This window comes from Fringilla coelebs (assembly GCF_963513975.1).
Source record: "Fringilla coelebs genome assembly, chromosome: 1".
Lineage (NCBI taxonomy): Eukaryota > Metazoa > Chordata > Aves > Passeriformes > Fringillidae > Fringilla > Fringilla coelebs.
In genome coordinates this window covers 75748295-75775576 of record NC_140028.1, presented here as the reverse complement: position 1 = coordinate 75775576, position 27282 = coordinate 75748295, and the positions used below count along the sequence as shown (strand labels likewise).

The window sequence follows — 27282 nt, the reverse complement described above, 5'->3', positions numbered from 1 at the left end:
GCAGTGGTGCTACAACTGCTGAAAAAGTACAGCAAAGGGACAAAGCCAGACTTCCTGGTGACAGGAAGGGGACTGGCACAGGTGACAGGCACAGCAATTGGGACTGGCCCATGCAAACTGCTCCACAATGCCTCAGAGCCTCTCTGCTGTCCTACACTACTAGCTCAGCTTGTAGAATTACAGCAGCTTCTCAGGCTGGTTTGCTGGCTTTTCCTTTAGCCAGGCCACCAATACCTCATTTGTTCTCCTTCACTCAGGTGAATGCATCATTGCTTATCAGAGCCAGAAGTCCCTATCTACTACCAGAAGATGGTACTACATACGCTGGAGAGGACAAATTTAGAAATGAAGGCAAGTAGCGATGATGCAGGAGTGACCTGGAGGTGGGCTTCCCAAGAGAATCCATGCATGCGCATAATCTCCAGGTTCACTCCACAGAAGCGCTCAGCAATGGCCAGCAGGTCTTACTCTGCTTCAAATGAGTACGTTTAAGAACACTACCCAGTATTTCCTGAGGGATTACAGTGGATAGCTGTCAGCCATATTGGAAAAAGTTGGGGAACACAGACACAATATTGCATAGTCAGCTTCATGAGCACAGCTAGACTTCAGATGGATTTGACACAGCTTAGTAGCATTTCCGAAGGAGGGATTATGTGCTATTTCCTTTGGAGACAGCTACTGTAGCCTGGGACAAGATCATGGCTCTTATGAAAATGACACCCCACTGCGGACGCTGAGCACTCACTGCTTTTGCATTAAGGCAGCCTCTCCACAGAGACCCACGGCACCTTAAAAAGTGATCATACAAAAAGCAAACAAAATAGTCTTCTAGAAAACCCCTCACCCATAAGGTAGAAGTAAAAACTGACTCCCGTGAGCGACAGAAAAGACAGCATTACTGAATATGGGAGCATGTGTTTATACATCAGTGTTTTTAATACTGCATTGCAACGACAGGTGTGGGGTGTCCCTTCAGAAGAAAGCAGGGTTGGTGTGCTCTATAATACAGCGCTTGCAATGTCGTTTAACGAATCGCAGAGCATCCACAGAGACTTCGCAGTCCTGCACGTTCAACATCTGCAGGTCAAAACAGTTGGCAGCTACAATCTGCAGGCCCTGCCCAGTGATGCTCTCGCAGGATTTCAGGCTCAGGCGCTTTAGGTTGAAGCAGTTGAGGGCTAGAAACTCCAGGCCGGCGTCTGAGACCAGAGGGCACTTGCCGATGTCTAGCGATTTGAGTTTTGTGCAATTTTTGGCGAGGTACTCCACGCCGTGGTCCGTGATGCCCTCGCAGCCCCGCGCGTTGAGGTAGCGCAGCTTGCTGCAGTACTTGGCTATGTATCGGATGCCCACGTCCGTGATGCGGCCGCAGTGAGCGATGCTCAGGTAGCGGAGGCGCGACTCCAGCTTGGCGATCTCGCGCATGCCGAAGTCGCTGACGAAGCGGCAGTCGCTCACGCTCAGTTCCTTGATGGATGTGCAGTAAATCATCAGGTAGCGCAGACCCTCGTCGGTGATGCGCACGCAGCGGCGCAGGTACAGGTGGGTCAGCTGAGTGCAGTGGGCGGCAATGGTGTGCAGTCCTTCGTCCTCCAGGACGAAGCAGTCTGTCATGTCCAAGTAGCGGATGGAGATTTGCTTCCCGTGCAAGGGAGACAGCTTGATGGAGGCTTCGCGAGTCAGACTGATGCACGTTACTTTGGAGCAGCCTAGGTGGAAAAACACAGCGAGTTTAAGCAAGCAGTAGAAACAAAGCACGCAGCAGGACCAGAAAGGCGGGTGTGGAGTGGTGTGCTGGACATGATGAAGGCATCCTCACGTTGCAAGAGTGGAATCACCCTGACCGACTGCTCTGATTTGCTGGGCTGACTCCTCACACCAGGGGAAACAATAAACTCCACTGGAGACAGTTTGAGCCCTGGAAAGCAATGGACAGGTTTTGTCCGTAAAAATGGTGCTCCTGGGTCTATCTGGGGACAGCCTATGATCTGTTACTGCAATATAAACCCAGTGACAGTTAGAGAAAAGGATACTACGTGACAACCAATGCAGTTTTTTGATCAGTCTTGTTGCTGACTGGCTGAATTTGCAAACCAACATCAGAGGCTCTTTCACCATCCGAACTCATTATAGAAAACACAACTCCGCTCCCTTTCCCCTCCTCCCCTGCCCCAAGCATTTGGAGAACAGATGTGCATCCAGCCCCAAGCCTGCAATGCGGGAAGGATGCAAACTGTGGCCCAACTGTGTGCTTGCAGAAGGGTGGAGATTTGGATAACCTAAGGAGAATGGAGAGAACTGGTAGGAGCAAACAGACTAATAAGGGCATGCGAGGACACGGACGGACAAAGAAAAGGATTGTGTCCAATGAGAAATCTGGCCATGAATGGAGGTAACTAGACTGGAGGAGAAACACCAGACCTTGCAAGGAAAGACAAAGAACTAGATTAAAGGGAAAAATACACACAGACTTTCCTCATTTTTAACCTCCACTCATTGCATAGTGGAGAGTGAAAGCTTTTTTTGGAAAGTGTGGTTTCTGCTGCACTGCAAACTGGCAGTCTTAGGCTTCTTAGGGAAATTCTTAAACTGTGCCAAGTTCAGCTGGGCACTTTGCATTAGCATAGCTAGAAACAGCTGCAAGAAATGAGAGTCTACCCATTAGTGATTAAGGCCCAACAGTTTTAGCCATAAATGGCTACTCAGAATTTCTGCAGGTTATGCTCAAAGAGGTGCCCCCAGGTAGAAATAAAAAGACCTTTTCTGTATTGCTGGAACACTGGCCAAGCAGTATGAAGTGACTCATAAAAAGTGATGACCTTAGAGCTCCATGTAAAAGAAACTCTGCAAAATACTGTATTGTGGAATTAAAGAGCATGATGATGTATGGAGACTGCCTCAAAACTTACATGACCCAAAGCTATACCACTTGCTATTAGAAGTTGTCATTCAAAGGTTTAGTGGAAGGTATAAATATGCTTCACTTCTTAAAAGCAAAAAGGAAAAATATCACTTGAGATAGCCATGTGGACTCACACAAATGTTGTAAGAAATGTGGGATATGGACTTGAAACACTTTGCCACCTGCAACTAGATCTCTACATTAATCATTTAAATTTATGATGGATCTTTAATTTGGATTTCAAATTTACTTGAAGAGATGCAAAGTTTACCTTAGGCCTCACACAATTAAATGGGCAAATTGCCCACAGATCATGCAGAAGAAAGATCTTGAAGTAAAACACTCTGTTTAACAAACATCTTAAAATCGATTGCTATTTTCTCTTTCGACTGTTTCAGATCTGTCTATGCTCTGGAGCAATCTCTGGAAATACTTTTGCCTTCAGGTAAGTACTATATACACACACTCAGTAACACAAAGGATTTTTTTAAAGGGAAGCAGAACAATACTAATTGTGTAAAAAATTCACCTCTAGTATATTCTTCAAAGTAGGTGACACAAAATGGATGGAAGGAGTTTCACAGAAGAAGCTGGCACCTAGGCAGAGTTCTGCTGCACCTGATGTAGCTGCTGCTGTTGCATTTGGCTGAGGAGGTTGTTGGATTAAGAAGTCAGTCTGGATATTTTATATTCTGACCAGAATTCAAATTTAAGAACAGCTTAATGAGAATGATGCATCCACGAGGCCAAGGAGAACATTCTGTCTGCTGAGAGTCCAAGAAGGTCTAATGACCATAATTAGAAAGTGAATGGGTCAGAAGTCTCTCAGCGGGGATGGAGCTGCATACAGCAGTTGTGTGATCACGGTTTTGTCAAGCTCAGCACTGCCACGTCTAGTTACTTTGGCTACACTGTAAAACATGTCATGGGAAGGATATTCAAAAAGGTTTCCCCAGAAAAATGAGTCCATGCTGATACAGAACTGACTGATTTTTAGGCAAAATGACAGGTTCCTGGGTCCGCAACAATTTTTCTGTCCTAAATAACACCAAGTGTAAAAAATAAAGCTCTTGTGACAGGATTTTCCATAAAGTATAACTGATTTCTGAAAGAGAGGAGAAACGTCCAAACAGACCGGAAAGCATATTGGCTGGAGTGTTAGACAATAACTTGCAGTCAAGCTCAACCAACTTCTAGCAATATCTCAGACCTGCCCACAAAGCGAATGCTGACGGTGACAGAACTTACACTGTGGAAAGCCCCTAAAGTTAATACAAACATCTGGTTTTGACATTAAAGATTTTGGTAAGTTTTTGCTGCCAAATAGCCATCCAAAGGGGAAAAGGATTCAACTAGATGTACAATTGTGAACTGGGATTTAATTAACTAGCAACTAGCATCACCCCCAACACACACCCCCACGTCTTCTTGCTCAGTATGGAGCCAAACCAGTGAAACACTTCAGTCCTGAGAATTCCTTGAGCAGGTAGGTGCAAGCCTCATCCTCATAACTACAGAGAGAAGAACAGGAAAATGAAATCCTCTTTCCCAAACATCCTCCAAAATGACCCACATCAGAATGAAAAAAGTGGACTCAAAATAAGAGCTTGGAGACTGATTATCCTCAATTGATATGGTACATGCAGTAACAGCTATATCCAAACCCCAACATCCTGACTTCTGAGCATGTTCAAAAGTAGGATTTCTCCCTTACATGCTCCAAATGGAAAGAACAACTTAGGAGAAAAAGAAATTAAAATTATTTTCCTATTTCATTGATGAGACAAAATTGAAGGAAGACAGGAATTTTATTCGACCCCTGAACACTTTATACCAAACTGATGAGCGCTTAAGGACAGACTCTACCTTCTGGGTCTGAGAGTAAGACAGTTGGGAAAACCACAAATGAAGACAGACCCCAAAAGAACCTATTTCAAGGCCTGATATCATCTTTTCCCTGTCTTTGAAAAAGTCACCTTTGTTCTGTAGCACATCCATAAATAAGAGCTGTGGACCAAAGCATTTTCAACCACCTAGGTACACTCAGGATATGAACTTCAAAGCTCCAGGTCTAAATCACACAGTTACATACATTTTTTCCTGGCACTAGAGATGCTTCAACCTGAATGTGTGATTAGCAATCCAGAACTAATGTCAGTGTGTTCCAACAACAAGTAATTCATCTACAAGGTTACTGTGAATAGACTCCTGTGGAGTTCCATGGATTCCTTATTGCCTTGTGGTTTCAGAAAGCAATCACAAAAACGGCATAATTCTGATTTATTGATATTTGTTTTGATTCCTTCCATGACATTCTGCCATCCTAGGAATGGGGTGAGAGAGTTGAGTAAATCATCTTAAAAAAAAATTTAAAGGCAGAGGAAAGAATGCAAATCAGTATACCCCATATAGGTAGTCTTGGAAAAAGCATCTGGTACCAATGACTCGATAGCATCACTTTCTATCCTCTGTTGCTTAATCCTTCATTTTTCTTGTTGCCACTGGTACCTCTGCAATGGCAAACCTGGTTCAGCTGATTTATGATGGCATTAGACTGATAACAGATGAGATCACAAAGTAAATGTTGAGCAGCAAATTTACTTCAGTGCTCTGCTTGGCTGCATCCTTTCCATTAAGTGCCAACCTATTTGCAGAGAGGAAATTCAGTGCAGCTGACCTTGGGAAAAAACATCTTGTTTCCCCAGAGCAGGTTTGAAGAAAATTGTCTAAAACATTTCTGCTGATCTAAACAGCTGCAATGGCAGCTTAAAAAAAAAAAAAAAAAAAGGAAGAAAAGAGAAAAAAGTTCGAGCTGGCTAAGTCTTGTTAAAATAGCAATGGAAACAAGGGGACCTTGAAGTTTAGCTAGAGATGACAACAGATATTAATACTCAGAAAAAAAGGTTAGCACTTATTCTGAGCTCCTCCTCAAGCCACTTACCACATTACAGATGTACTCATTATCTATATATAATCCACATATACATGTGTGGGAAAAACATAAAACAAATTTTGCTGAAGTGACATAGCACTGACTGCAGTGTGGGCCCTTCTATGGATGCTTTGTGCAAAAATCTCTAAGAACTCCTCATGCCATTGGAACAGGCCTTCTCTGCTAGCTCACTTCCTTTGGAAGAGGCCTGGCCACTCCAGAGGTGTTGCTGGCATTAGGGGGACTGAGATTTTAGAGGTGCCTGTCTCACAGGCGCTCTGTTAGGAGACAGGTATTCCTAATTTGAAAGGCAACACAGAAAGGATAAGCATGCAGTTATGGAGTTTGACAAACATCAAAAAACCTGTATTGGAACATTCCCTGTTACCTGACACATCCAGGTGCTCCAGGTTTGGGCACAGTGACACGACATCGAAGACTGCCTCATTGGAGATGTTGTAACAGCCAGACACCTCCAGCCTCCGCAGTTCAGGACAGCACTGGGCAATGGTGTAGAGTCCTCTGTCTGTGAGCCGCCTGCAGCCACTAACAATTACCGTCTCCAACATGAGACAGACGTTGGGAGTATCCTGACAGAGCCTCCGGGTCAGCACTTTGAGAGCCCTGTCTACGTTGATTGTCTCGCCGGTGAGGCGAATTGTCCTCCAGAGCCGCGGGTCCCAGGCCAGGTTGTACCAGCGGCGGCAGACGCGGGCGCAGCGGCACAGCTGGTTGGTGGGCAGGAAGGAGAAGATCTGGATCATGGCGTGGTCGGGCAGCCGGTCTATGTTGGCCTGCTCCTTCTGGTGCTTGGATGCCAGCCGGATGAGAGGATGGGTGAGGCGGGTGGGAGGCGGCGAATGGACCATGGCAACGGTCTCCCCAGTGACCGAGGACGAGGACGTGGACGAACCTCTGCCATTTTGGAACCCAGGGGAATTCGGTGGAAATATTAATGCTGGACTGGGTGTGCTGAGCGTTCGCATGCTCAGGTCGGAATCTGGAAGATAGAACACACAGTTTCAATGAGCACTGGGCAAAGGAGATGATGCAGTTCTGAGTCCTGATGAGGAGACAGCACTGGAAGGATTTTTAAAAATCTAAGTATTTTTATTCTTTATACTCTTAATTAAACACTGAATTGAATTATTATATTTGAGTCACAGGTTTGTTTTTTTTTTTGGCAGAAAGTAACTGTCCATAACCTTGACACAGCTGTGAGCTCTTAGGGGCAGAGAATGCTGCGGTCCTTCATCTCTCAGCTTCTTCAGCCATTCAGCAGGAGGCCAAAAAAGAGCTCACAAGGCAAATGCTGCTTCCTTCACCAGATCTGGGCAAATGGAAAAGCTCAACTCCATACACTTATTCTCAGTGTGTCATCAGAGAAGTTAATTTCTCAGTCATGCAAACTGAAACTCAGAAGTTCATCCAAGAGCCCAGTGACTAGGTCTTCATGTGCACACAGAAAACGCTTCTTTCCAATGGACTAAAGCGAACTTCAGTCGGGGAAAAAAAAAAAAGCCCAGTAAAGTAACTGATAAAGAAACAGCATGCCTGGAAACTTGTTGGAGAATTGTTATACAATATTTACATACTTATTGCTAGGGCAATAAACTCTGGAAGCAGTCAACTCAACCCCCCAAAACAATTTGCTACTTCTTTACCTTCTTTAGTTCATTTTAGTTGCCAAAATCAGGCACAAAAATTGAGATTTTTTTACTACTAAGAAAGATTACCTTTGCTGTAAGGTTATTTCAACTGTTTTCCCTGTGTGCTGACATTGTCTACATGTAATTTCCACTCCTGCTCTCAGTTTCTCCAAGCAAACCAAGTAAAAGACTGCAGGACAACTAAGATATAACCTTGCTAGTCAAGCAAATGCCATGGGCAATACATTTAGAGACTCTGAGGATATTTTAACCATATGCTACACAAGATACAAGCAGTGTATGAGAGATGCATGCTGCTGCTGAGCACACTCTCAACAGAAGTTCTTTATAAAGGAAAGTACCACCCAGAAATGAATAGAGTAACCACAATTTAGTGACCAGCAGAATGACAAATTTTACAGACAGACAATGTTTTTAGAGGACCAAGCTTTTCTCCACATCACATCTCCTGCTGCCTCATCAATGTTCAAGCCTTTCAGGGAAGGGTACAAAGGCAGCCCCTTAAGTAACACTGACTCTGCAGCTGTGTGACTGTGACAGCACAGATAAGCCTAAGCAAGAAATGCATTCAACAAACACATCCACACCTGGATTTGGGCAGGGTTTTTAAATTAAGTACATTTTTGGTGAATTTGATCGTCACACATAAACTTCCCCATGAAGCTTTTACTTAGCCCAGCACAGACCCGTTCTGATCTCACTACCTACAACACAGCAACCACAGGCCAGTATTTCCACAGTGTGTCTGCAAGGGAAAGAGGCACAAATATTTAGCTGAGGAATTCAAGACACAAAGTCCAATGGCCTGCTCAAGATCACCTGGTTGAGTTGCAGAGAGAGCAAAATCATCTTCTCACACCGTGGAAGAAAAACCTATACTGCCCAGCTCCTTCTCTCTTCCTCCTATGCATCTTGTTTTACTTAGAAATTCACTGCTTCAGCAAATGAAAGGAAGGAGCATTTCCCCCAAGGCTTCTGAGTCCATGCTATGGCTATGTGGTCCTAACACAGGGATTTGTGTATTTATGAGCAAGAACAGCATCTTCGTGCTGAGTGGGTTTTGCAGACACCCTGCTCCCTTTGAAACCTCCTAATACCCCCTCTGGCAGCTTTTGCAAGTAATTGCATCGAAGAGTGTTATTTGGTAAGCATCTGGTATATGCTGGTATTTTAAAAATGAGATTTACAGCTGGAGAGAAAAATCCAACCAGCAGCAGCCAGGCTCCTGCAGACAAGCGCTGACTCCACAGGCCTCTTAGGCAACAGCCCCTGAGATTAATTTTTGCAAGGACTTACCATATGTTTGACCTCCCTCACATTATCACCAAAACCAGTGACAGTGCCTGAAGCTAAACATGTGCAGAATATGTGGCAAAGCCTTTACATTTTTCTCCTTTTTTGAGATTTTAGTACAAGAATGTTTCTAATATAAAAGAATATCCATTTTTTTTCCAAGTGCTGGATGTATCTTCTACTACTACATGTATTTGATATTGTCAATTCCTCTCATTTTACTTTTTCATTTGCTTTGGGCCTTTTCCTTGGTTGACTGTTGGTTGCTTGTTTTACACAAACCAGAACAAAAAGGAAAACAAAATTACATAAATAAAAAACCACAGAAGAAACACTTGTTTCTATTCCACAAAATAGCACTAAAATCAAAAGCAAAAAGTTCAAATTATTTACATCTGCTTTATACAATTTTTACTCCTCTGGGAATGAGTACCTTCTGTAAGACACAGCGTATTTGGAAAACGTACATTTTTTATCAGTTATCACTAAAAACACCTTAAAATTTCTGTAGGGTCTTCGTTAGTTTTACAGTGTTCATTAGTTTCCATTTCTACTTAAGCACAAAAAAGCTTTTCATAGTCCATGACTCTCCCCCCCTTCCCCTGGTGAGCCATGCTCCAAGCTAATACGGCTAATCTCCACTGCTTTTGGATCAGAAGTGGCATTCCTTCATCACTCCTGGGCACTGTGAATAATCAATACCTTAGACATTCTGGGTGTGTAATGAATCACTAATACGTGGTTTTTAACTTAGACTTTGAGCTAAAAAAGGCCTGACCTTCTGTTTTATGTGTATGCTCCGTGCTTTGCGCTCTCTTAATTCTCTCATTAGTATAGCAGTTCCAGATGTGCATCCTGTATTTCCTTTCCCTTCAGTCCTGAAGGTGCATCATGTAAAACTCGCTCCCTTCATCCTCGGGGCACGAAGGGACAGACAGACAGACACATACACATGCACCCTGTCTCCCCAACATAAAGCATTGTGGAAAAAGACCGTAGTGTTGTCAATGTGTTTAAAAAAGGGAGTTGTGAGCACATTACTGCTCTGCTGAGCCCATAATGCAACATGCTCTCAGACAGGAATTTTGCTGGTAGCTCAGCTGAACTGCACACAGAGGTATTCCTGCTTACTGTTCGCTGTACACCCCTAAGGGGAAACGAAAAATAAAAAAATAGCAGGTGAGTCCAGGAGCCTTATTGCCAGGAAAAACTTGGAAAGCTTTTTGCTAGCATTTAAAACTTCAGCAAAACACTTGGTCTACTGTACATTTTCCAGACTTTTCTAATGTTGTTGGGAGGGGCTTCCTGTAGCACTATCTCAACCTCTAGGAGTTTCCTTAGAATTTTGTTCTTCACCATTTACTGAGTGCTAGCCAACAGGCCGGGGCAGGCTGAGAAAGAGCAAATTAATGACCATGTAACATTAATAAACACAACCCTGCAAGGACAAATGAAGTTGCTGATTACACTTCTCAATACACGTCTTTATACACACACACATGCCCTATACAAGCATTTCTCTTGTAAACTCAATTGTTTATAAGCCTGAAATGTGACTTTAATTTTGGTGATCTTAGAAAGTAAAAGCAAATTAGAAAGTAGCCTTGCACTTCCCTCCCTACAACCTCTTTTGCTCCTTTGCCTCCAATCTTCTGTGCAAGATACCTTTTATTAAAGCTTTGATCAAGCTCTGAAAGTTGTTTGTTGATGTAAGACAAAATTTCTTAACAATCTTTAAAGAAATCTCAAAAGATGCATTCCAGAAACAGAACCATAAAAGCTGACACAGAGGGAGAAAATGCACTAGATGGAGTTTTCTTATTCCACTAGGAATCTGGTTTATTTCAAAGGATTTTTTCTCCCCAGTTTGTTTCCCAATTAATAGATACATATGGGAACAAAACCCCTTTAAATATATAAGAATTAAGCCAAGATCTAACCTCCTCAATTCCTTCTGGCATCGACAATAACATGCAGTCTGATTTCAGAACCAGAGAGAGAAAACAGCATTGTATTTCCATTACTCCAGCAGCACACACTAACACGGGACACTCGATGTCCAGATCCCAGCATGGACTTTTTAAGATTGAACCATTTTCCACATTTAAGGCATGACTCCATTCATTCTCACCTTCCACTACAGTATTGGGAATGAGTCTTTTTTGAAATGAATACTATGCTGAGTTCTTCAAGCTAAGAAAATTAAAATGAAAATTTTGCAAATATCAATCAAACTTGAGATTCTTATCTGACAACTGAAAAAGGTCCTCTGTGTTGAATTCCTGTCACTACTGATGTTTTTAGCAAAACCAAGGCCAGAAATAAACAAAACTGTGTTCAAGCTCTGAAAAAGTCAGTATAGCTGAGAAAAATAAAAAGCAAATGTCATTTTTGTAAACATCACATGCAGAGTAATGTGCACAAGAAGCATTTACACAGCTTGCCAAAACCTCACTGACTTAGTATCTCTTCAATAAGTGTTGTGCAGATATTACACAGTTTTTTAAGTGCAGCGTGGGTATAGACTTCACATTTTTACCACAATACCATCAACCTCAGACATGCCAAGTAAGCACTCCTTTTATAGAGACTGGGGAAAATGGGAACTTAATGGTTGTAGCAGCTACAATCACCAGTGCAAAGGGGAACAGAGGCTTCTACAGGGGATACAATGAGGGCTGATTCAAGGAGAGGTGTGAATTTGACAGACAGATTTCAAATGTGGCTGTGTGCCCTTAGATTAGAGTAGGAAAAGGAGTTAGCTAGGGCAGCAGATTACAACCCTGCCATTTTCTTTCCAAGGCCCTGGGTATGGACAAAGTTCCAGAAAAAGTGCTACCTACAAAAAATAAAGAGCGTCTTCCACATCGCAAACATCCTCAGGCATTTTTCTCAGGATAAGTTACCCTACTGACCTTGGTTCCTCCCAATCCCAGGAGGCTGGGAGGAACTGGAGACTCTGAGATAGCAAAGAGGCAGCTGGAACAAAACTCACATGCAAACTAGTGTGGGGCTGCAGCAGTCAAGAATGCCAGAAGGAAAGGGTTGCCCAGTGGAGATAGCCACATGATTTTGCAGCCTTTTACAATGAAGAACATGCAGAATAAGTTGGATGAGCTCTCTCATCTCTCTCCAGGAACACTAAGTATAAACCATCTCTGATGTGCATGTCTAACCTGTTTTTAACTGCTAGGGGCAGCTATTACTCAGCTCACTGAGGTGCCTGTTCCAGTGTTGTCGCTGTATCAAGTTTCTAAGTTTTTCCTCTTATTTGGCTCTATAAGAAGCTGTTTCTTGCCCCTCTCCTTGTGCTTGTGAAGAATGAGAGGTCTTCACTCTCCCTGTAAGAATTTGTTACACGCATTTGCTTTTCTTTTTATTAGTCATGTTACTAATATTCTCAGTTTCCTCTGTCTTTACATTTTCTCCTGTCTGGGTGTTTTTCTCTTAAAGCACAATGCTCTGAACTAAGCACCATGCACCACCCAACCTCATCAGCATTGCTGAAAGTGGAGTCCTTTGCACCCATATTCCACAGAAACCACATTTTCAACCTTCCAGATTCCAACAACCCCAACAGGCTGAGGTATTTTCACTATGGGACTCAAGATATTGTTGGGATTCCCATCTGACATACAGCACCTAGATATTTATTTTCCACACCTGTGTTTATAGAATCCATTCATCTTCCCTACACCCGTCTCCTTGGAGAAAACTATGTTTTCTCTCTCCTTACTCTACTTTTTCAGGAGTATTTTGAGCACTGAGCAGCCTTCTCAGAGTGTATTAATTTTCAGTTTTCCAAATACTTTGCTGCTCTAGGGCCATAAATTTTAACCCATTTCTCTAGATATTGGAAATTTTGTGTCTCAATTTAATTGAAAAAGATGGCTCCTAGAAAGAAACGTAAATTCTGGCAACCTGCTCACAAATATTTGTAAGCCACTGCAGATGAGACCAGCTCAGCTTGCCAGAGCATGGTGCAGGTAACACCAAGGTTGTGGGTTTAATCCCTCTATGGGCCATTCACTCAAGAGCTGGACTCAATGGTCCCTTCCAAATAAGCATATTCTGTGATTTCTGAAGTGTTCTTCCTGAAACATAATCACAGCTGACCAATCCTCAGAGTGATATTCCCCTTCAGTGCCCACCTTATCCTGATTTTGTTTACTCTGTGTTTCACCAGTTTGTTTCCAATACACACATGCAAAAGTCCAAATAAACCTGAGATGGCTTACAGCCACTGCTTCCCTCTCACCAGACAATTTACTTTTGCCAAAACAGAAAATTTCGTGGAAAACTGAGGTCAAAGGTACAACAATGCTTTGGCAAAGGTAAAAACTAATTTTTTTATCCTGTGAGATCTTGTCAGTCATGCAGTTCTCATTTTAAGAGCAAAGACCTGCAGCAGAGCTTGATTTGTCAGTGTAAGAATAAGCAACCTTGGAGCTCACAAAGTAATCACATCCACATGGTCTTGGAAGGAAGAGTTCCACAGAACTTGAAATAACCTTTTATGGTTTTTAAAAACCTCCTTTAGAATGCAATAAGGAACTGTACCTATTGAATAAGACTAGAGGCATTTGGAAGAGGAGTATGTTAACTAAAATCTCTAGCCATTTCATAGTAGTTTCTGTGTGACACTTTACACCTTGGATTACAGCAGTGTAGCTTCCCTGTGATGTTGAGCTCCAGTTTTCTTTAGCCTATAAACTCCTCTACACACATTTGGAGACCTGATCTTGCATTCCTGGCATACTCACAATAGAAGCTTAAAGTAAAAGAGCATTGCAAGTGAAGTAATCATTATAGTTTTATTAAGCAAATAATTCTTCCTTACAATGTATTTATGGAAAACTGGAACTAATTTCCCCCCTACTGACTTTGTCCCCTGCCACTTGGCAGGAATTAATTTTACCCCCATATTTTTGAACAAAGCTAAAAAAACAAAACCTGAGGGAGAGGAAAAGTAAAAAGTAATTCACTATTAGTTTAGAAAGTCAAAGCATCATAATTTAGCCTTCAGTACCACTGATGATACTAGCACATCAGCTCTGAGAAAAGGGTTTCACAGTGCAGCATTGTGGGGAATTACATAGACATGGATTGGAAGGTGCATTTTTTCCATGTTCTGTAAATATGTATCCCAAAATGAATTCCACACATGCTTAAGTAAAAGCTCTGCTTAAATCCTTCAGTCAGATGCTCTCCCAACTCTTTTTGGTATGCCAGGGAGCTCCTCCAGCTGAGCTAGTTTATATTTACATTAGCAAGGAGTGCAGCCCAGAAAGAGGAGTTCTGTGGAGCAAAACTAATATTGCTGAAAGCCCAACATCCACAGGCCTGGGAAGTGGGTGTTATTTTTTTTGCCAATACTTAATTTAATCCCCAACCCTGAATGCTCAGTAGGGGTTGCCTTTGGTGCTTTAGGTGTACTGCCAGAACATATTTTTTGGCTTTAGTTTTGCCTGAGTGTAACTGAGTTCATATACCTTGTGGTGGTTGCTAAAACAGAGTAAGAAGGAGAGGCATTTCAAAAGCAAGCTTTGGACTTGAACAAAAATGCTAATGTAGATAAACTCACTGGTCAGAAGAAGCCCCTGTCTACTTCCTCCAAACCATGAGTTATCACCTCCCATCCTATTCTATACCGCTCTGAGGAGAGTGCATCCTGTACCCAGCTGGATTTTCAAGGCTGGATTATCAATGGACCAGACACACTGAATTTCATCAGCCCCCATTTTCGGTATTATCACATCTGTGAGGATCCATGCTGCTCAATGCATTGCTCTGAAATGTGCAAACCAGATGTAGTTAAAAAAAAATATTTACGAGATGCTTATAAATAAGCACCTTCAGCATAAAGGTTTAAATAAGCACCTTCAACATAAAGGTTTAAACCTTCAATATAAAGGTTTAAATAAGACAACAACAAGATAGCAAGTTCACTTAATTTCAAATCTTACTAAAAATCCTGCCATCATCTCCTGGTAAGTTTGACAGCCTTAATTAACGCAGAAACCCCATCCTGGTGAATACAAAAAACCTTCCCAATTTATCCAGAGAATGACTTGCTTCAGTGAAACAGGCTTATAATTATAACCTGCCTTTTCATTGAGTTACTCTAACATGCTCCAAGGTCAAAATTCTGTCAGGTATAAAACATTTTGACACCTGACTAGACAACATCTACGTTACTGTGTTCCACTTTTTAAATCCACTGTTCTTTATTTTTCATTTAACACCAAGTTTAAATGAATGTAGAGAGGACGAGTGCACGCTGCTTGACAGTGGTTCTCAAGCTACAGACACAGGGCCAGAATCAGTCACTTAGAATAATACTGAGATGGGACAAACAGATCCTACTCTATCCTTGAATGATAAACACTCAATTTGTGTTGATGCAAATGTATCTTTGCAATTTATATAGAAAACTGGAACAACTGCTTAATGGCTCCCAAATTCAAAATGCAGAAATCCAATCAGCTGCTCCAGACAATTGTAGCTGTCCTACTATTTTACCTTCCAAAAATGGGAGAATTTGGAATAAAATGCGTATCAGTTTACATTATTACAAAACTTCAAGACAAGTTGCTGGAATATATTTATGGAAGAGAAATATTTTCAAAATCCCCAGTTCACGTGGATAAAAACCATGGGGATGTACAGAACTCTGAAATATAGATCTGGTAGATGTGCGTGACTCTAAGTGGAAAATAATATACAAAGCAGAGGAATGTTTACCTCTGGGAAAAGCTGACAATATAATCACTTTGTTGTGTAATCAAGAGGACTTGGATCCAGTTGGTAGCAAATGCTGCAGTAGACAAATAATTCCCCCAAGAACGGCTGTTTCCAGCATATTCACCATAAACAAATTATTTGTGTAAAAGAACATTGTCTCATAATCAACTGTTGGCATTTTAAAAGCATGCAGCTCTCAGAAATTACTGACTTTCAAATTAACAGGGGATCCAGGATTTGACCTTCAAAACTGGAGAAACAAATGGTAAGCAGTATGCTAAAGAGAAGAATAAACGGTAATGAGAGATTTAAAGCCATAAAATTGTGCTTCTCTCCTATCATCAAGTTTAGAACACAGAATCATAGAAGGTTGATGGGTTGCAAGAGACTTTAAAGATTTTCTAGGTCCAATCCTCTGGCTGTGGGAGGGACAAGTTCTACTAGAACAAATTGCCCAGAGCTCCATCCAGCCTGTCTTTGAACACTTCCAGGGATGGGACATCTACAACTTCTCTGGGCAACCTGTTCCATTGCCTCACTACACTGACGGCAAAGAAGTGTAATCTAAACTACTCTTTTTTCACGTTGATGCCATTTCCCCCTGTCCTGTCTCTACACACTCTTGTAAATAGTCCCTCTCCAGATGCTAATGATGCATTAAATCAATGTAATTTAGAATAGTACAAATGTGCTTCCTAACATAAATTCAGGCTTTGCAAACATAGTCTTTGCTGATAATTTGGAAAAGATAAACCTGCAAATTATGGGACAGAGTTTTACACAGCACAAGAAGAGGCCTCTAGATTAAAAATAAGAAAACAAACTCAAAACCCAATTGGTAAAGCCAATCCCAACTCAGCTTGGTTCAGCCCAGCTTGTTATGGATTGTCCATGAGATACCTGCAAGTGCCTGCTTGGTGTCCCAGCCCATGAGTCATGTGTCAGAGCAGCAGACACATCCCTCTACCAGCTAAACTACCAGAAGTGAGTGATAATGAAACAGCAACAAAAAATGCTGCCAACAGACAAGAGGACATAACCTTCACAGAAAAAAACTGCACAATAAGTTACCATGTTACTGCTCACTCCAGGGGGAGTTTGGGGAGCTCTTTTCAGTCCCCTAGGAGAATTACACTGAGGTAGCAACAGCTTTCCTGACTTTAGAAAGGAGATGTGTGTACTCCCAGACTAATGCTTTTGCAGACTAGGAGCCCTGCCTGCATCCATCTGTAGGATGCCCACGAATTACAGAAATTCAGTGGAACTGTGCAAAGTGTAACTAAAGGCTGACCTGCAACACCTGCTCCTGATCAGCTCAGATCCATTTACACCTCAGTTCTGAAAGTTTATTTTCTTTTCCAGGAATGAGATTCCTTCAAAAGCACCTGCTAGTATCCTGGCAAGCACTCTCATGTTTTGAGGGCAAATACCTTGTTTCTAGGGTTGCATCCCTCCTCCCTTCTGACACACGGCCAAACTGAGAAAAACAATGCTGGTCTCCAGGGCTTTTTGAAGGAATGGTAGAAAATGTCACTTAATCAACATTTTTGCATTTCTTACAAATCCACAGCGTTGCCACTACATGTACAGACAAAGAAATGCATTCAGCAAAGAGCTGGCCAAAACCAATTCCCCAACAAATCACCTCTGGGACCTGGGTGAGAGGAACATCTGGAGAGGATGAAAGCAAAGAAACACAGGCCTTCAAAGCAGAAACCCACAACACCAGCTCAATCTAACTTATTCAGCATCTCTTCAACAAAGATACATAAACCAAGGCTTTTTCATAAAAAACACGTCATGTTATCAGAGCCTGGAGTGACAGTGAGCAGTCACCTCTTGTTACAAACACACACAACACACACAACAACATGCTGAGCAAGCACTCAGTGCTTACTCAGAACCACAAGGATTAAAATTTTGTTTATGGGAAATTTGGGAGTTAAGCTGGTAAAGAGACATGGCCATTGGCAGCTTTCTTCTACTAGAAAAATGTAACTGGCTCAAGCCCAGCTGCACTGTGTTACATGGATTCCTGACCAGTGTGCAGCAGTCCCAGACTGTGTCAAAACAGATGGCACTCATGACTGCAAAAGCATCGAGAGGGCATTAGCCACCCTCTGAACCCCAGCCCTGCCATCTGAGGTCCCAATGGCTGTGTCTGTGACTTGTGCTGTATCAATTCAGATTGCTATTTATATGCAGCAGCATATGGTACTCTGACATTTGAGGAGTGTCAGATATACATACATGCAAGTAAATCAAGAATTCAGCGCTCAGTATTTATGGCAACTTCAATAACTTCCCAGTCTACTGAACACCACAATAAGTAAGTGCTTTATTGTGCAGAAAATATGAACTGACTGTAATTATTCTTTTTCAATTCATTGCGATTTCAATTTACCGAAATGAGATAAACAAAATTATTCACTGACTCTTTCAATGTCACTTTGATTTCATTACCTCAAAATCAATGTGCAAAAAGGAAAATGTGATGTTTATGTCTACACAATTGCTGAGGTATTATTCAAAGCAAGAACTCTGGCACTATCTAAATCTTTAAGTCTGTTTCGTGTTAAGCTATGCTAATTATTTAAAACATCATCACTAGCTCTGTATAGAATTTTATATTTATCCCCAGATTTATTATCACCAGCTTATGTACCTGCCTGAGGTACAGGCAGTACCTCAGGCAGTAGACTTAAATACAGGACAGCAGCAAAAGCAGCATTTGGAATCAAGAAATATTAGACATCTTGACACAGTAAGAGGAAGGTGAAGAGAAAGGCCCTTATCTTCACAAAGTCCAAGGAAAATGGGAACCTGACATGGAGGTCTAATGAATATGTATATACACGTGACAGGAAGGTGTACACAAGTCCCTTCTAAATACAATTATTCTGTTTTTACCAATTCAATTGAACTTAACAAAGATCCCCTTTGTGAGGCCTTGCACAGAATAACAAAACCTGCCTAATTAAAGCAAATCAAACCCTTGTGAAGATGTCATAATAAATGTTCTACTTCCCAAACTCTGAGCGGAAAAGTTAAGTGATCTTGACCTATGCAGCTGAAGATCAAAAAGGATATGCTAATATGTACCATGACCTCCAGTGTATGCAGTTAGAGGAGGGAGGTGATGGAAAGGTTACTGTACTTGCAGAGCCACCTAAGAAGGAGCAGTAGCCGAGTTTGACTGAGAGACAGCATAGTAGTTGAGGGTTAAAAATTTTGACACAGTACACAAATAGATGAAAGCATAGGCTAAATGGATTAGGATTGACATCTAGAACTTACTAGGAAGCAGCAAAATTTAAAAAAAAAACCAAAACACAACAATAAAGGAATTAATCTATGAAAAAAATAGTGCTTTAAGATGTTGTTTACACAGGAGCTTTCCCATGCTTTATCATCAACAAGCCCTGATTTGTTAGCCATCCTGGTCTTTCTAAAACAGAGAAGTAAAACTCTTACTGAAAGAATTTGTCAGGGAGGTGAAAAATAAAGGAGTAACTGATGCTAACTTTCATCATTGGCATGGATACACATCTGGGGCTGAGAAGCAATGCCCTCGCTACAGCACACACTTTTACAGATTTTTTACTCTGTACATGAAATACAGACCATCCTCCATTTTCAGAGGAAAGAGGATGAAGTTCACTGCAGTGCACATGATCCACAGGAGCGTATTAAACCCTTCTCATGCAGACTCTGGTAAGTGTCCTGAACTTCAGTGAAATTCCTCAAGATTTGTTCTTCTCTCACAATACAGTGAATATACCAAAGATCCTTGTAACTTACAACTTGAGTTTGAGACTCAGCATTCACTGGCCTCAGTTCTGAGACTCCTGAGCAGCACACTCTGCTGCCAGTCTTCCTCCTTGCTGCAGAAAAATTAGCATGTCCTCTCCTTCTGATAGAGTTGAGGCTACAGATTTATTGGTGGGATGCACTAAGCTTGGAGAAAAGGAGTACCAGAAGTACTAAATGGTACTGAAATCCTAGTGCATCCACCCTCAGACCACCTTCAGTTGAACTGATGTTTATCCTTTTAAGACCTGCTTCAGAAGTGAAGCTGATGGACACAAAGCACAAGGGAAAGTTATAATCTTTCAGAGAGAGAAAAGCACTGTCCAACTGCTGTACTACCATTATTTTAAGGAGTGATGACAACATTGTGTTGTAATGTAAAGGATGTGTGATGTAAATTAAGGCAGACGTAATGAGGCTCTGGTTCTAGGAAAGACATTTAACACTCTGCTATAGTTCCACCAGGTACTGAGGCTTCACGTGGAGAAATTATAGTAATCACTTACTTCATCATCTCCCTCCTAATTGCACAAAACTTCAAGCCAAACACTACTGCAAACAAAACAAAACAAAAAGTATTCCTAGCATTCTTTAGGATAATTTGGAAACATGGGACACGGCCAATAAAGAGAGATCACAAAGTCGCATTTAAAAGCTTTTAATGAGAAGGTAAAAAGAATTTTTATTAGGAAACATTTAGAAGCACATAGTGACTTCACATTTTCCAGCTCACTGAATTTACAAGCAAAGAGGCTGATGCTGTAGTACCTGGATGCCAAGTAGTTCCTAGGATGTGCAGAGTACTAGAGGCTACTGTAAGTTCAGAGCAGCCAGCATCTCACAGGATCACAACTCCCCTCACTACACACCAAAACTGAAATGCTGCCAGGTTAGTTCACTCTCTTCTCTTCTCTTTGTGGCAAAGAGACTTTTATAACAACAGTAATTGGCTGGAAAGCATTGCCCTCATTTCATCACACTAAGTTACACTCCACTCATGCTGTATTCATGACTATTTATAGCATGAACCATGTATAGGAACATGACACTGCAAAAGTGTCACTATGAGAACTGCTAAAGTAAGAAGTGAGATGAGATTACAAACACTGGGCCACTAATCCCCTATAATCCAGTTATGCATTTACTTGCCTCATCATTTTAATTCCATTTACAGAACACATGAACCATATGCAAGGCACTGATACTACTGGTATTACACACAGTTCAGAAAAATACTTCTGTAGCCCTGAGGGTGATTCAAAAACTAGTAAAAAATGTTAAAGTTTTCACTATATATTATCCAGTCTGGGAGACAGCAAAATCTGTTGCCAATTCCTGATCACCCTGTAGTTTGTGTCTATCACAAGACACAAACTTGTTCAGTTTGGACTGATTGTTCTGACATGATACAGGGAAGGAAACAGAGGTGGCAAAAGCACTGAAATAGAACATTTTCAATGACACGAGTGCATGTGGCTGCTTATGTCTACAGAGGTATCCCTATACAAGGGCACTGAAGTCCTTCCATTTCAATCTCAGGAATTAAAATCCTCCCTAGGGCCATCTCCATAACACATGATCCGGGTCTTTTGTTCACTGCCTGCCAAAATGGGATGTCTGTACATCAACCTGGAGATGGAAAACAAACTCTCCACCAACCTGCTTCTCACGTGACTTTTGCAGTACATGTGAATTCTGCCACCACAGAGTCAGATGGTGATGTAACTCATCAAATCCTGGCACAAAAGCATACCTGGCACATGCCTTTCAGAAAGGTGTCTGTTCACAAGGACTGAAGAGCAGAGCACAAGGACAGGCTGTACAGCTCACACAGAGCATCACCTCTTACTGAACAAACCCCCTCACCATCCCACCTTTTTAAGGAAAGCCCTTACAAAGCTTTGAGTTTCCTGAAATGGTGTAACAAAAACAGATGCTGCTGAAGTGATATTTGACTCACAAGGCTTTTATGTTGAATGGCCTCTGTTGATTTAGCAATTTCTATTTCATAAGCTCTGGAAGGCAGCAATACATTCCCACGTAATCTGCTATGTTATAAACCATTTGAACACCACAACAAGAAAAGGCTTCAGAGAGGCCACAATGCCTCCAGCCACAAGGGGTGACCATTAGGCATGGACATCCAGCTCCTCCTTGCTCCAAAACACAGGTGGGATGCCTGCCTTGGGACTGAGCCATGGCTCCTGCACACCTCAGTGAAGCAGCCACTTCTCTTCACTACCTTCTGTATCCACAGCACTCACCAGTGATGCTACTGAGATGCTAATGAAACTCATCATAGAGTTTCAGGTCAAGCCATGTCTGGAGAACAATTCAGGCAGAGTAAGTTATTTTAGCCGAGACTACAGCTGGCAGACCCTGCCCCTTAGGCAAATTGCCTTGTAACACAACAAAGCTTCATCTGTCTGCAGCACCTTGCAGCAAGCTTGCAAGCCTTTCTCTGAACAGATATTTGCTCCTTGAAGGGATTTCAGACTCTTGTTTATAGAAAAACTCCAAACTTTCAAGAGCAAAAAGCAATCTCATGGCACTCGAGCTGCATTTAGCAGCCTTTCTGTACACAAAGGTACAGGGGCAGGGTGTGCTCCTATGCCCTGCCAATGCAGCAGAAGATTACTGAGGATAAGAAAGTGAGATGTAGGGAGACATGGCGATGGCATGGCCTAACCTTGGCAAATGGTCTGGGGCACCACCTTTTAAGACAGAAATGTGAGTGAATCATTGGTGGTGTGCAGGCATAAAAAACACATAAAATCAGCGTGTGCTTCCCAACACTGACCATGTTAAAATACACAAAACCTGTCATCTCTAACAAGACACCTTAAGAATGAAGAAAATCATCATCACCACACAGAGCAGCTTCCTAGTCAGAGGCCAGGAGCTGCCTGCTTTCAGGCAGGCTGCTCCAGGCAAAGATCCACAGCTCCTGGGGTGCACCCGAGCTCATGGGTGCTGCCTCACCAGCTGCAGGGAGCAGCACTGGCTCCCAGGAGGTGAGAGCACCCACATCTCCTGCAGGATATGGGTGCACTTCAGATGGGGAAAGTGGGGAGACTGTAACCCACACATGCTGGCAGAGTATGTGAGTGTACTTGCGGAAGAGGGTCTATAACTTTTGGGGATTAGTTAAATCTGTTTTCTGTAAGTGCTTATTAACATTAATTCAGTGTTCAGGGTTGTAATTTATCTGTGGCATTACTGGTACTGATCCCAAATGAGCAGTTCACTGACTACTGATTAAATTCATACCAGTATTAAACTGCTTTGATCCTAATTTTAGTTTAAGCTATCTGAACTCAATAGCACTCCACTGCAGCACATGGGATTCATCACTCGCTGCTGTTTGTTTCTGTTATTCTTTTAAGGATGAGAAAACTGATTTATATCAGGCGTTGACAAGAATTTCAAAATAAAGCTAGGGATTAAAGAGTGTTGTTTAACCAGCTGCAACAAGCCATTGCTTAGAAAAGGTGTGGACAAACTCCAAAAGCAACCTAGATGTCACCGTGGATTTGTGGAGCACTGGTAGCGGTGCACAGTGGAGCAACGGGGAGATGCTAAACACCTGCAATGAGGGATCATGTTCTGCCTTGGCAAGGACTGCAGCTGATTCAGACTCTGGTTTCTCCTGCAGGGAATCACAACCTTGGCATAATCTAATTATCTCTCCATACCTATATGTGCATTATTTCCATCTAGAGCTACATTTGGCTGTACCTGTAGGCAGTTTACGATAATTACAGATGGCCAGAAATGAAACAGCGGCTTTGAATTTTCTTACTAAGTATGGAAAGTAATGGAAACCACAGAAGTTCAACAACTGAATAAAAAGCTCACCTTTCATTTATAAAAGTGTGTGCCAGGGAAAACTTAATAATATACACCTAATATAATTAGGAAACCAAATTAATGGCAATTAAACAATTCAAAACATTTTTTTTAGGAAAAGGTATCAAATTCCTTATGAGTAATATTCTAATCACACAATTAAACTATAATGATTTTACCCTATTAACTTTCTCTCTTTTCTTCTTTTTTTTTTGTTAAAGTATGTAAGATCAGGAATTGGCATATTACAATGGCAGAGTATGAAAAAAAGCCAAGCACCAAGTGGCACAGTGGTAAGGACTATTTTTAAGCTGGGTTAAATTTAGCGTGTTATGTTAAAATTAATTATAAATGAATAAATTTATTATATACATTTTATTAATTATAAATTAATAAAAATCAGGCAAGCCACAGAATACAGCTTTAAAATAAGGGGCACTTGCAGAGGCTTCATCTGCTTTGTTTAAAATGGAGACACTTCATGATAGCACTGCTCAGAAAACAGCTGGACATGAGCTGTAAACTTTAAGATAAGCTACCAAGATATTGTAGCTTTAAGTCAAGTTTACACTGCAAGGAAAACGGCTTTTAGTGTGTGTCCAGCACATCCTTGGAACTCAAGCAGAAAATGGCCCTTCTTGCTTTCCTGGGAGTAATGCTACTTTGAACTGTAGTAACTTATGAGAGACAAAACTGCAGTACTATAGCATTTTTCAGACTTGCACCAATTTTTAAATCAAATTCTCCCTTATTAAACACTCTCCTCTTTCAGCAGAGTGGCAAAAGAACAGACACAACAGACTATGGGAATGACTTGGGCTGTACCAGGTCTTCAGGTGAGCTCCAGTGCAGCCCGTGAGATGATGCATCCTGGGGATGCACCAATGCTGGAGCAGATGTCCTGACTGTGGAAAACATGGAGCATGGCCCAGAACTGGGGACAGCTGTAGCTGTGGGAGACATGCTGGGGAAATGGGACCCTTTCCCAAATCATGGGAAGCACTGGAGTTTCAGAGGATATGAGCACTGAGCTTTTCTCAGCTATGATGGTGTAAAAAGTGCTGCTGTTTCACTCTTTTCCCTTTTTTGCACCCTCTGTTAAAATACATAATTCCACTGCACAACACAATGTCAAAAATGTCATACAGATAATGATGAGTGGAGCCAGAGGATGAAGCCAGATGTTTATTCTTATGTTATAACCAATATAAACTGGATTAGGAAATTCAGTTTATATTTAATTGTATATTTTAAAATAAGCCATAATAACCATTGCACTAACATACAAGGAATTCAGAAGCTGTTGGATGTCTTGGCAACCTTGATGTGAATTCATATTCTGCTTCTTTTAAAAGACTGTATCCAAAAGAAACACTGCATCAAATGTATTGTTGAGACTTTCCTCAGCACATTTTGACATCTAGGCAAATCTTATGAGTCAGGGTGGTTGAGAAGCTCAAGCAACAGACCTGACACTGCTTCATCTGACGGGTTCACCACCGGGAGAAAGTAAAGTGCCTGTCTTCTTTTGACAGCTGAACAGGAGATCTCAGCCACTTGGCTTCCTGCTCCCCATCAGTGCCCTCCCAGCTCTCCAGCTTCAGCATGTGGCCAGCCAGGCAGGCAGCAGGGCTGAGCAGCCTCCTCTGCAGCTGGCACTGAGGTGTTCCTGTGACATGCACAGAGCTCCAAAGGAGCTTCAGGGCACTTTGATTCACCCCTCATCTCAAAGCAGTGACAGGCACCTGAACTTCCTCAGTCACCTGTGAGCATGCCCCAGTATTACCTGCCCCCCGTGCTCCTCAACAAAGCACTGGCAGCTTACTTCTATCACATCTAATTCGTCACCAGGAGCCATTTAGGAGCCTGAGAGCAAGCCAGCCTGGTCACAGAACAGGTCTACTTCCTTGCAATTGCACATTCTGGTACCAGAGCATTAAAGGCAAGTGAGGTCCACAGAAAGGCAGAAAAATTTCTTTTTTCACAGGAATATTTCACACTGGCATGACCACACAGGGCCACCAACCTGTGTTAGGCATCCCATGAAGATCATGCAGAATATGACATGCTGCAACACAACTAATATTTGGGCTCACCCGGCCATGCATCTTTCTTTGCTCTGAGGTCCTTCTACTACTCTGAGCATTCAGATACAGTTGCTGAAATGCAGCTGCTGTTGTTTGTTTCCCAGTACCAGTAGTAAAGCCCATGCAGTAAGGGCCAGGTGTAACTTCTCCATCACAGGCAGTAGTTGCAGCAGACAAAATCTGAATACACAAAGTGCTCTATTTAATGGGGAAAAAAATGAAGCAAAAGAAAGCAGACTACAGGTGCTTAGGAAAGAAGCTAATGAATCACACAACAAAAACATCATTAACATCTCAAGTTAGAGATGGTAGCAGACTTGAAACACAGCCCTCTGGACACACCCCCATGCACAGCGTGGAATCACCAGATTCTTGCATGCAACCATGAGAAACCTGGGAATCCTAAGGTTCATTATTTGAAACAGTTTAAATTTTCAGTTCAAGTTTTGTTTACCTGTATGACAGAATATACCCAAGCTGAGCCATGCTGTGAGGATTCCCCTAGCAAGTCAACAATCAGAACAGAAGTCTGTTTAACAGGAATACTGTTTCACATTCATTCATTAACTGTTTTGAAATCTTATTAAAAATGTAAAAAAAAAAAAGAAGAGAGAGAGAGAGAAATCAAAGTAGGTAAATTAATCAGCCTTCCTTAAGCCACAGAATCAACTACTGTTAGAGGCTGTGGTGAGGTTAAAGCCTTTATCATTGGTTTCAACCACCTGGCAAATACATGACATATTTAAATTTTCTACATACTGCACTATAAACAGACTCTCAATTTAGGCTTTTTAGGTGAACTTTCTACCCCACAACTCTCAATTTAGGCTTTTTAGGTGAATTTTCTACCCCACAACAGAGAGCTGCCATCCCCAGGATGGTTTGGTTTTTGCCTCTAACTGCTCCCAGTCACGGCACCCTCCCACTCCCAGGACAGAGCAGAGGAACTCCCAGAGCTCGCTCCTCTGTGCAGATATCAGCACTTAGCACAGCCCTGCTAGCAAGGAAACTTGGCAGAGGCTCACAAAATACACAACTTAACAATCAAGGGCCTTGTTGAGTTGGACCTTTTATTGAACACAACTCTGGCCTCTTGTCTCCTCTCTCTGTTTATAAGGCTTACCAAGTATATAAACTATTGCTCTTAAATTATGAGGACCCACATTTATGAGAGCAATTATCCTTTGTTTGTTTAGAAAGGCTATTTGTCTTTCTCCTGTCTTTTACATGCTTCCCTGCCTCCTTTGCCCAAAATAAAGCAAAATGTTTGGATTTTTATTTGAGGGTGGGCTCCATCTGAAGTTCACTTAATGAGAGGAAATCTCTGCTATAACTGTTGGATGGGGGAAGGAGTTGGAGGAGGAGATCAAGCCTTGCTTCAATTCAAATGAAAGTTAGGCAAGGGAATTGTCAGAGGGATAGATAAAGTTTTGCTTTCATACATCTATAAAACTATTCATGAAGTTGAGGTGGCTTGGCTTTAAAAAAATAATTTAAAAATCACAGTACACATCCAGTAGTAGGAACCTTGCTGTCACTGTGCACTCTAGATCAGGGCAGGGTTTGAACATTGGACTGGCCCTTCTGCAGTCTGTTCAGAGCAATGGAAAGTAAAATCCCACTGCTGAGGCTTTAAGAAGACCATGCTATATCTGGGAAACAGATTAAACTATATCTTCCAAAAGACTAAAATATGTCTTTGTAGGACTGCTCTATTCAGAATCAATACTGCCAACATAAGACACATTTGAGCTCTGCAAGCGAGCACACTTGGCTGTCTGACAGTGCTTCCCAGAGAGGTGTGAAGTACCAAGCATAGATGGACTTCCTTTAACAGTTTCAGAAAAATGATCCCACATATCAGCTCTGTCATTCCATAACTCCAACAAGAATCCAAGACCTGAACTGTCCTGGGGCCTGCAGCCAGGCAGCTATCACCCCGAGGACCTTCCTCTCCAGAATTTGCAGCACGTGCCCTCTGCTACCAAAGGC

The 27282-nt window shown here is 41.9% G+C and overlaps 1 protein-coding gene across 1 annotated transcript in view; it reads right to left on the bottom strand.

The window, feature by feature from the left end:
• Positions 1-277: 277 nt before the first annotated feature.
• Positions 278-27282, bottom strand: part of FBXL7 (F-box and leucine rich repeat protein 7) — a 170699-nt gene continuing 143694 nt past the window's right edge. Inside the window, exons 3-4 of the mRNA XM_084203026.1 lie at positions 6226-6837; positions 278-1712 (exon numbers count right to left, since the gene is read on the bottom strand). Coding sequence (XP_084059152.1) covers positions 976-1712; positions 6226-6837 — 1349 coding nt within the window. The 3' untranslated portion in view covers positions 278-975. The remainder of the gene's footprint in view (positions 1713-6225; positions 6838-27282) is intronic.